The following is a 10,840-nucleotide window of genomic DNA, read 5'->3' as shown; positions in this document are numbered from 1 at the left end:
CATTTTTCAGACTTTAGCAGATGTTGTTGCTAACATGAATCAGTTACATTATCCATACTTCAGCTATAATAATAAAAAAAATAATAATCAAAATAAAGAATGCCTATGTGATAAGAGCACAGAAAGGCATGTTTCAATGCCTGATTTTTAAAAGCCCTTGGTCAGAATGAAGTCTACAGCATAATACCTGCCTCTTGCCAACACTCATACTTCTATATAGTGATGACACTGTGTTATTCAGCTCTTTTTTTTTAAAAAAAAAAGCCCACAGAATTGAATGTCACCATGGGAACAGTCTAAAGTTGAGTTTGGAAAGAGGCTAATTTCCTGTAGCTTTTCTGTTGGCATAAAAATAATGTCACTGAACTGTATCAGAAGTGCTTTATGAAGTATCATCTCTGAAGATACCATCCAGTTCTGAAAATATCCTCCCTAATGGTTGCATTTCTTTACTTTCTGAAGCAGAATAAAGGGCCCAGAAACACTTCTTCCCTGTTTTCCTCAATAAGAAGTACACCCTAATTGTGTGATCTAATTCCACCATTCTTCAGCCTGCAATATGTAGTGGAGTATGGAAAACTTCCTCTTCAGAAGAACAATTAAACTTTAAAGGAGTCACCCTTGTTGGCTGGCTGAACAAATGACACATGTTCACACAAGAATTATTCAGTCAACCATCTTAATAAGGATTTACTTTGAACAGAACCTTGTATGGGTACACTAGACTCAGTCTCATTAAGGAGCAAGTTGGATTTTTATACAGCATGAACCACTGGCAATCTAAAACAGACCCACTGAAGAATGGAATGGAGAACCAAACGCAATGTTTCAGACCCAAGCTCTATGTGCCTTTAATACTTTCTTTTTCCTTTTCTTTCTGAGAGAGTGCACACTACGACAGACATTTGCATTTATCATGTTTTTAACTTCTTTTCTAAGGATGAACTCTCTGAATCTGCATCTTCCAACTCCGCTCTGTGTCTTTTCAGTCCTCCAAGAGACTGAGTGCTCTCACTGCCTGCAGGATGCAGGCCAGCAGAATCCTCTCTTGTGCTCACATTGTAGCTGTTGGAGTCCATTTCAGACAGGCAGCAGTCTCTGTGCAAGGTCACACCCACCTGTACAAGGTTGCCATTATCAGCGTTTGAGTGCCCCTGTAGTCCTTGTGTCACAGACTCCTGCTCTCCAAAACTCTGTCCATTGTTGAAGCATGAAGGGTGAAGATGCAAGTGGCCATTATTGTGGTTAACACAGGAGGGTTCAAAGCTCCTCTCCTCACTGCCATCAGTCTGGTTTCTGGAGCAGTGACCTGACATGCTACAGATGGCAACAGCGGGGAATGGAGGGACCAGTGAGTGATGGCTTGGTGCTGGTTGACAGTTCTGATTATTTTTCTGTTCCACAAGTCCTGTGGTCTGAATGCAAGGTTCTTCAGTACAGCTATTTAGCCCTTTGCAGTTAGCTTTTCCATTGAGCTTTTTAGTCTCAAAAGAATGCTCTACGCCTCCACTACTCGTGTCTTCTGATGTGTTTTCTTGACCTTCCATCCGCCGCTGATTGTCACGTTCATGAGCTTGACCATTACTAGAATTTTCTATCCCACCATATTCTTTTAAATTTTCTCTGTTGTGGTTTTCAGCAGAAAGAGCTGAGGAACCCTGAGGAACTACTGAACTTAAGTTCCTAGCATCTTCCTTAGTTAGCGAGTGTGTTACGCTGTGCCTTCCACTGGTTCCTGGTTTCCCTTCATCATTTTCTCCATCTCCTCTGGAGGATTCACCATCTTTACTAGCTGAATATGATATGTAAGAATAATGGAGCCATTTGTAAGCTTTGTAAATCTTTCTCTCCACTGATTCACTGTCTGAACAAGGAGACGTCCGTTCTTTAAGAACTTCTTTGTTGGCCAAACTCCTTTCTGGTGAAGAAGCTGGAGAGGAAGAAAGATCATCTACTTTGATCTGGGGGTAATCATATATGTCCTCACCTATGTAAGGGGTTACATTCTCTGTGTTGGTGCTAGTCCTTTCCTCCTTTTGCACCTTCTGTCGGCGCCTCAGTGCATTGCGTTGCCTCATCGATGTGCGTCTTTCATTCAGCTCCTCTTCATCTTCTGTGCTGCTGCTGCTGCTGGAACTGCTGGATTCATTCTCCTCGGGACTTGGAGATGGCGGCCGTGGGAAAAGGTCTGTATCTAGTTCTGCCTCACAGGTATTGTCATCAGAGTCAGACTCGTTGGAAAGGGCCAGGAGACGTTTGTCCTGATACTTTCTCAGTGCAGAGAGCCTCTGCTGACGGGAAGCCACGTCTTCTCTGGCTGAGGGAGATGCAGTTGATCTTAAGGCCCTTAAGTTATAGGCAGTTTCATCAGACTCTTCAGCCACGTGTGGTGGGGAGTGATGCAAAGAGGTGGAGGACTCGGACTCGCTGTAAGCGGAGCGTTCGCTAACTCCTGCATGGAGCTGCAGGATCGTGCTCTCACTGAGGTCGCTGTCTGAATCAGAACTCCAGCCCTCGATCTCCCGGCGCACCAGAGAGTCAAAAAAGGCCATCATCCGTGGATCTTCCTGGACCGATTGGTTGGCATAATCGTGGGACAAACCACTGCCACTGTTCAACACAAGACTGATGTACTCTTCATGAGTGTAGAGGCAACGCGAATCATCCTCAATTCTACCATCCAGGTCCCCTGTGCAGTCAGGCTGCTTGTAGGGACTCCAGATCTGTAACAGAAAATAAAAAAAACCCAAATATGTATCTTTGAATTAATAAACTATTATAAGCATTTGAAATGGAACAGTAGCTCAAATACCCAGAATAGCTGCAGGTTGCAGATTATTTTTATTAATTTTTACCCCTCAGTACCATACTTACAAGTATTACAGAGCTGTGAGATTTTTTTTTCCCCTTCACAAATGTGTTTTTTCTGCACTTACTTCACCCATACAGAATGTAAAAGCTCTCACACTGCAAATTATCCATCATTTTGGTAATTCGTTGTGTGATAATTTCTCCCAAATTGCAGGGCTCTATTTTTATGTAATAAGGAATGCTTACTCACTAACAGTAAGAATAGTTTGTTGCCTACAATACAGTCTTAGCAGCACTAATGAAGGCACTTGTTTCCCAGGAAACTAGAGTTGCTGGTGCTAGTGGTGTAGAGTAGCATTTCATCCAGCTACGTAGTTAATCCCACCTGATCAGCAGGCAGGGAGCTGAATGCATGGAGGTGAAAAGTAGAGCTTCACTACTCCCTTTAGGAAACAGTTAGAAAGAAATCTTCCAATGTCCTCTGAAGACACAGCAGCAGTTTTAATAGGTGAAGTTGAAGAGTTTTACTGAAAGCTACTTTTGAAGTGTACTGATTTCACCAACAGCAACAGTCTTGACTATGCTGCCTATCTATCCTTCGGTCAATTTTCCTGGTATGGAGAGGAAAAGGGAAAAAAAAATCTCCAAAAGAAGATCCACCAATATCCCTAAGAACTTAGTAATCCATAGCAAACATAATAATTGGATGTCCTCACCCTTCTCAGATTTACTCACAGATTTGAGGGCAATATGATTATGACATTCTGTGGACAACCACTATCACTTTGGATCAGTGGTTTATGGAATGAACAATGCCTTACTGTGAGCAGAGCCAATATGTACCTTATCTACAACAATGCCTTAATGTTCTGCTCACAAAAGATCTGATCTCAGCCATGCTTTGGTTTTATTATGCTAACAAGCTCAGGGGAAAAAAATCTATGCCAGCTCTTTATACCAGGTTGGAATTTTGGGATAGTCTTTGGGAAAAAAAAAAAAAATCTAACCATTTTCTCAACAGAAATTAATTTTGTTCCAAACAGATAAAACTGCTAACAAAAAGTGTTTGCACGTATAAATTACATAATCAGCACTCACATTACAGATGCCTAATTAACATATGCGACATAGCCTGATACCATGACAAGCAGCATAAGAAAAGTCCACAAGACTGACAATTACTCTGTATTCACTGAAATTTTCAATAGTGTACAAAAAACCTTACACCTTTAATAATGGAAGCAAAATTAAATAAATTACCTTGCAACTACTTGTCCAGAACAGCCGGATTTAAGATGAACAAGTAAACTTTATTCTGGAAGTCTCCCAAATATGAAAGGTTTTACTTTGCATTCTCTGTAATTTATGGTTAACAGAGCTTCCACATATGATCTGGCTAGATAGATAAAAGAAACACTATTCAAAAATTAAAGTGCTGCAGATATACTTTCTTCTGCAGGCAATCATCAAGCTGCCTTTCAGAGCAAAGGGAAAGGAACGTTATATTGTGTTACATCAGGCTGTTTCTAGGAAGATCTCAACATCAAGGTGTATTTTTTATTGGCACTTAATTACTTTTTTGTTATTTGAAATACTTCACCAAATTGTCTTCCAGTGCAGTTCTTTAATACGGCACTTGAAACCAGAATGAAGACAGTTCTCTGTTGCTTGGTTCCAGCACTGCACTTACCAGACACATAGCCCAAAGGACAAGCATCATGTTTGGATGAAGATAACCAAACCCAATCTAAGCCTACTATGTACAGAATTTCAGCAACCAAACTTAATCTTTTGGAACTATTCAAGAATTCAAGAGAAGAGAAAGAATCACTCTTCATCTTCAACTTCTCAGGCTCCACTTCCTAAAGACAACATAGGTAAGAGCCCTCTCTCAGTGAATCCATGAGAGAGATTGTTGATTTGTGGATACATCACATTTTTTTTAAAACACTCCTTTAGAAAAATAGAACTCTACTTGTTGAAAAGACTGTTCTTGGTTGCTGCCTTCTTGATGATTTATGTAGCATGTGTTCAGTAGCTTCTCTCACAACCTTAGATCTTTTCCCCCTTTGTCCCAGTACTGAGCATTTCAGCAAGTAGATCAGATCTTTCTTAGAAGCATTTAACTTCTTGTAAATGCTTCATACTGTGTGCTTAGACAGGCAGCCTGGTATGCCCCATCCTCAAATAATCTTAGCAGCGTTAGACTGCCCGCTAGGTTTTATAAAGCCTTTTTTTTATTTTTTAAGCAAGAGAATTATAAAATGCTTAGAGCTGGTATGAACCAATATAAGTGGAGAAGAGATAGTCTGCTCTAAAGTCCCTCTGAGAAAGGCCTGTTTGTAATTAAATTAATCTAAAAAGGTATGTAAAGTGTGCACAGAGATATTCTACATCCTTGGTAGCACTACCACATCTTTCTGCTCTCACTGCAAGCATCAGAAAAAAACAGAGTAGTATAAAATATTGAAAAAATAGCTACAAAGAGTCCACAGTGAGGCTTTAACCTTCCCAGAGAGATTTCTTCACAGAGAAGTAAGTAATAAATAGAAGTCAAGGGAATTCAGGATGAATACCTTGTTTGTATGGGATCAGCTGTCTCTGGAGAATGATATCCCTGCATTTTAGATATTTTGTTATGAGGGAGTGCGAAGGCCTGCCAGAGTCACAGAAAGAAATCAGACTAAGAATCCATCCTTGACAAAACGGGGAAATCTTTAAACTGGTATCAACTGATCCAGTGCTCTCTGTGGCATCTGAAATGGGCTTCTTTGTAAATGGAATGCCTTTGCCTGTTTCTCATCCTCTGACTGATATTATGTTGAGGAATAATGTGATCAAACTGGAGAAAATAAGTTGGCAAATCAACCCACTGAGGCAACAATATATCAAGAAGTTCTTTCTCTGTCAGAAGATTAAGGAGATGAATATTACTCACTGATGACCTGAGTACAGATATAAAAATAGGAACAATAACAGAAAACGGGAATACAAAACTGGTTCCCTACTTCAGTAGATATCTACTGACAGCATCTTTGAATTCCTTGTATTCCAGGGTGGCAAATCCCCAATTTTTAAAACAAAACAGTAGTTATGCCTGTAGCGTGAGAATAATTAAAACCACTTAGATTATCTGATTAGGCAGAGGCAGATAGTCACAATGACATTAATCTGTCACCATAGCAACGTGTGCAAATAGACTTTGTTATCTCCAACACACTTATGATTTTTAAACAAATGGGACCCACAACAGTTGTGCTCTGTTACACAATATTCCATTTTCAACACAAATCAGATTTTTTTTTCTATAAATTCATATGTATTTCATCTATTTTTGTCTTTCCTGGAACTGTCTCCTAACTGCATAGTTCTCCATGGCCCTCCTCTAAGCCCAACACATCAGAGGGAATGCCACATTTATTTCTTCTGTAATGCAATCTCTTTTTCTGCCAGCACATCCCAATGTCTTGCACACTTGACTGAGGGGAAAGTGGTATTTTTCTGTTTAATATTGCTTTAGCCCTCGTGGTAAATGCTTGATGCAAATGATTATTTCAGTTTGCAGCTGCACTTTTTCATACAATTTTACTGAAGTTCAGTAAATAAAGGGCAATGAACAATTCATTTGTGTTGATGTGTCCACCACACACTATCTGGAGTCAAGGCTCTGAATATCATCTGTTAATAAGATTGTTGGGTCTTATTTTTGTTCCTAGCAGAAATCAAACCCTAACCCAATGAATTACTGAATTGTATTCTTGAGGGTGCTTTACAACAAAATAAAACTAAAGCAAAAAAAACATAACCACAAGCATCAAAATAATTCTTGTGAATACTACTATTTTCTGTGGGGCTAGGCTTGAGATGAATTTGTATCTTATTTGCAATCAGCATAAAAATAGCAAATGTGTTGGCAGAAGCTCATGGAATTATTGAATGGCTTGATGGTGGTGCTATCAGTTCCTCCCTTCTTGAAGTACTAAATTTAGGCCAGCTACTCTAAAAATTAAGAACTCAGACAAACAACTACTTGCATCCACATTTTTAACACATCGCCATGTCTCTACAATTGCAACCAACCACAGTGACGTTATCTTCTGTGACTTAATTCCAGAAAGGGTTTTAGAAGACACTTGAGGGATAATAAAAAGGACACTTTTTAACAAAGTGATTAAAACAAATAAACAAAAAGGAATAAAATAAGAAAACATAAAAAATTTAACTATGATTTTTATTTATGCTTTCTTCTCCTGTCATCTCAATTTCTCTGAGCAAGCACATCAAGCATTTATTCAGGGGAAAGACAGCTATGCAAAGGAAAGACTTGTGTTCCCAGCTGTTTTTAATGCAATCTATGGCCTCTCAGAACTGCTGGTGCTGTTTTTCCTGTTTTGCTCTTCTGTTAGTGGCAGTTACTAGTCTCCAACCTGCCCACAGGTGAAATGAAGAAGAAACCACCTCTGTAGAGTCACCCGCAAACTGCTGTGCACTGAAACAGCACCTTTAGAGAGTGAAGTCAGGCAGCTCAGACAAGACATGAGCACTGAAACAACCCAAGCCCCAAACAAGGCACATTACAAACTGAGACAAAAGGACATACAACAAAAGGGTAAGAAGTTCTGCCTGGCCAATAAACTTGATACATTAAACACCTTTCCCTTAATTTGTTTCTAGCTTGAAATGTCTGGGGAATTCAGTTCCTTCAAAGCAGCTGCACAAGTTCCACTGCACATACAGTGACACAACAGGAATTCTCTTCTAAGGAAGCGCTCAAGCAGAGGTGTCTTTGAAAGAGTTACACAACCTGTGACTGCAGCCTTAATCAAACTAACCTTTTAATCACTAGGCAAAAAAAATTGCTCTGCCAAAACCCTAGCAGAAGTACACAAAAGCAACACAGGGGATGTTTATACCAATGCTAATCCAACAGTCTAAGCACACTCATGCAGGAAGGATTCATAGGGTGAAGGGTCAGCAGATCTAGAATCCAAAAGGGAAAATTCAGGCTGCATGAATCAAGTTCCCCAAAGGAAAAAAAAAGAGAAAAAGGCCTTTGGCAAAACTGTTGTTAAACAGTGGCAGTTTGACTGCTTGGAAATTGAAAAATCAGTGAGCTGCTAAGACTGTTCAATGCACTTTTGTACAAAGCCTGTCTTTAACACATTTGTGATCAAACCTGTCAGGCAGGCAGCACAGATGAAGAGAAAAGAACTGAAGTACCAAGAAAAGACAGGAGAGAAGGAAAGCTGAACTACAGTCAGAACCCAAATGCTGACAGTAGCTGTAATGCAAGCAATGCAGTGGGGCATTGAGCCATGGTCCCAGCAATTAGGGACAGCTCTGGGCCATAAGTTGTACATCACTAAAACACTCCTTTGCAGGACAAGTTCACCCTATCAACGTGTACCTGACAAAATAATTTACAATATTTGAACAACATTATTTATAGCCACATGCAGGTCAGACTTCCATAAAGTCATCAACAAATAGTTAGGATCAACAGCAGTTCTTTTTATCTTACTTCAAAATTAAGTCGTTATGGCTTTTTTCAAACTGTTGATAGACCTCAATTATAGCAAAATATCTACAGCACCAGAATGCAAATCACATTAGTGTAGCATAATCCTCTGCCTTCCCAACCAAATAACAAAATTGGTTTTGCCTTGCTTCCACAATATTGACTGTATTTCCATAAGGAAAATAAATTTCAGAACCTAACAAAGTTTCTTATCTCTTTCAGTTCCACAGAAAAAGGTAAAAAACTTCCTAAAAGTACAGTACATTGTTAAAGGATTCAGAAAGATACTGTCAAGGTATTAAGAGTTCTTCCTCTGGAAGTCACAGAAAAGGTATGTTGAATTGATTCAATGCACAAATTTGTACAAAAATTAAAGAAGGCCTTCTGAGGCATTATTCAGCCAGGTCAGTCTAGGCTAAGGTTCAACAATACTCTTTGAAGATACTTTTATTACATTTTAGACCAGAGCATCACAAGTTGTAGGAGATCACATTAGAACCATAACCAAACTCACCCAAGCAGACGAGACAAAACATTTTATAAAACAATATGAGGAGACAGAATGGGCGTGGACCAGAATGATGCTGAGCAAAACAAAGCACTTCTTCCTGAAAGACTGAAAGAACACATTTTCTGATAACTAATCTTACCTTTATAATCTTTTCAACGCCAGAAGAACAGATCATGTAGGTGTGAGGATTAAACCGCACTTGGTTTACAATTGACCGATGACCTTTCAATACCATAAAAGCGCCGTTGACAACCCTGCCAATGCCACCTAGGGGAAAACAAGCACATGTGGACATGAATAATTAAATCTTCACATTATTTTCAATCATAGTCATTTAAAGTCCTATTGTATTTGTATTTGACAATGCCTTTCAGCTTTATTTTGCAATATTTTAAGGCCTGTGTTAGCTGCAGAATTCCAACTTTTTGAGCAACACCCCTATGAGAAGCTGCAAGTTTGATGAAGAGCATCCTTCCTGCAAATTAGGATTTTGAGGCTTGCTTTGATTCATCTAAACAAACAATGAAGGTCTTTGACCTAATATGACAAATATGCAAATGAGAACAACATACATAATGAAATACCAGTGATGACACATAATGAAATCACCAGTGAAACCTAAGGCATGACACAGTTTGTAAATCTGAAGCAGAGACAATTAAGAGGTTGGCTTTTAACAGCAATACTATTTTTCAAATCTATTTTTTAAAATCAGCAATTTATTACTGTCACAGTTGACTCTAGTCTGATAAATAGGAAGGACCTGAAATAACACATCTGAACAGTGGGTTATATCATTCTTTGTCACAAGGCAGTGAATTAGCCAAAGTGGAATGCTTTTGTGCTAGTGGCAAAACTCAAAACATAAGCCAATTAACTTTTCTGCTTGGTCATTGACTTGTACTAGGTCTATGCACCAAAGCAAGAAACAGTCACACAGTATTTTTTTTATATTCATAGACTCACCAGTTAAAACTACAAATTTGTTAGACAGAACAGCTGTATATTTGAATAAACAAGCGTCCAGCAACATGCTATGACTTAACATTTTCAGTGAAAGAAAACAAAGTTTTTAAATGCTGGGAAGTAAAAATTGACAATCACTTCAGATGAAAATCAACTTGCTATTTAAAACTTAATATGTTTTAAGTACACCTTACAGAAGATTAAAATAATTTCACTATCTTCTGTGCTACTTACAGTCATCTTTACAGTAAACAAACTTTATGTTCCTCTTGTTGAAAATGTTTGCTATCTTCCTTTGACCCCCAAGAGGAGCTATTTCAGCTGAAACAGTTGCTGGTTTATGCCCTGTGTTGAACAACTTGTGTTCTAAAACAGAGTCAGAGTTCTCCTGTAATTCTCACTTCCTAAAGAAAAACTTGCATTACCACTGAAGTGTAGCAAGATAGAAGGGTCAAGGGGAAAAAAAAACCCAAAAACATTCTCATATCACCTTTCATTTGTTAGGATACACAAATGATGAAAACAACTGCAGCTAATCTAATGACCTTGTGTACAGCCCCTTTCCTCTTAGAAAGTGTTTTATCCTTTTGACTCATTATAATTGCACTCTGAAGAACTGGCTGATGTTTACCATGGAGAACAAACCATGAGAAGTATTTAGAAACAAGGTGTCATCCAAGTCCTAAAATTCCAGAGACAGATCTTTTACTGCTCCTGGAAAATGTTCTGCTTTGCACAATTTTTGCACACCAAACTGCAGTCTCATGGCACATTGGGATAGAAAAATAAAATTCCTGAGAAAGGGAAAAGTGATGGCAAGTAACTCCAGGGACCAAAATGCACAGCTCACTGCACTGAAACTTCACTGAGATGGAGTTACCTGCATCAAGTTCTATTTGGGTACATTTGTATTTTCTGTAAAGATTCAGGGATTCTTTCTGCCTTCAGCCACTGGAGCAAGATTTCACCACTGTCAGCAAATTTGACTGAGAAGGAACTTATTGGAGAGCAAGTTCATTAAATGCCAAATTAAG

General features: G+C 38.9%; 1 protein-coding gene across 3 annotated transcripts in view; it reads right to left on the bottom strand.

The window, feature by feature from the left end:
• Positions 1 to 662: 662 nt before the first annotated feature.
• The window catches only part of DCAF5 (DDB1 and CUL4 associated factor 5), a 67,856-nt gene continuing 57,678 nt past the window's right edge, over positions 663 to 10,840 (bottom strand). For all 3 annotated transcript variants that reach the window (XM_004174460.6, XM_030274458.4, XM_072930094.1), the window contains exons 8-9: positions 8,980 to 9,107; positions 663 to 2,723 (exon numbers count right to left, since the gene is read on the bottom strand). In XM_004174460.6, coding sequence (XP_004174508.3) covers positions 915 to 2,723; positions 8,980 to 9,107 — 1,937 coding nt within the window. In that variant the 3' untranslated portion in view covers positions 663 to 914. The remainder of the gene's footprint in view (positions 2,724 to 8,979; positions 9,108 to 10,840) is intronic.

The sequence above is a fragment of the Taeniopygia guttata genome, chromosome 5 (assembly GCF_048771995.1).
Source record: "Taeniopygia guttata chromosome 5, bTaeGut7.mat, whole genome shotgun sequence".
Lineage (NCBI taxonomy): Eukaryota > Metazoa > Chordata > Aves > Passeriformes > Estrildidae > Taeniopygia > Taeniopygia guttata.
Note: the sequence above shows the minus strand (reverse complement) of the source record. Positions and strands in the feature narration are given on the sequence as shown.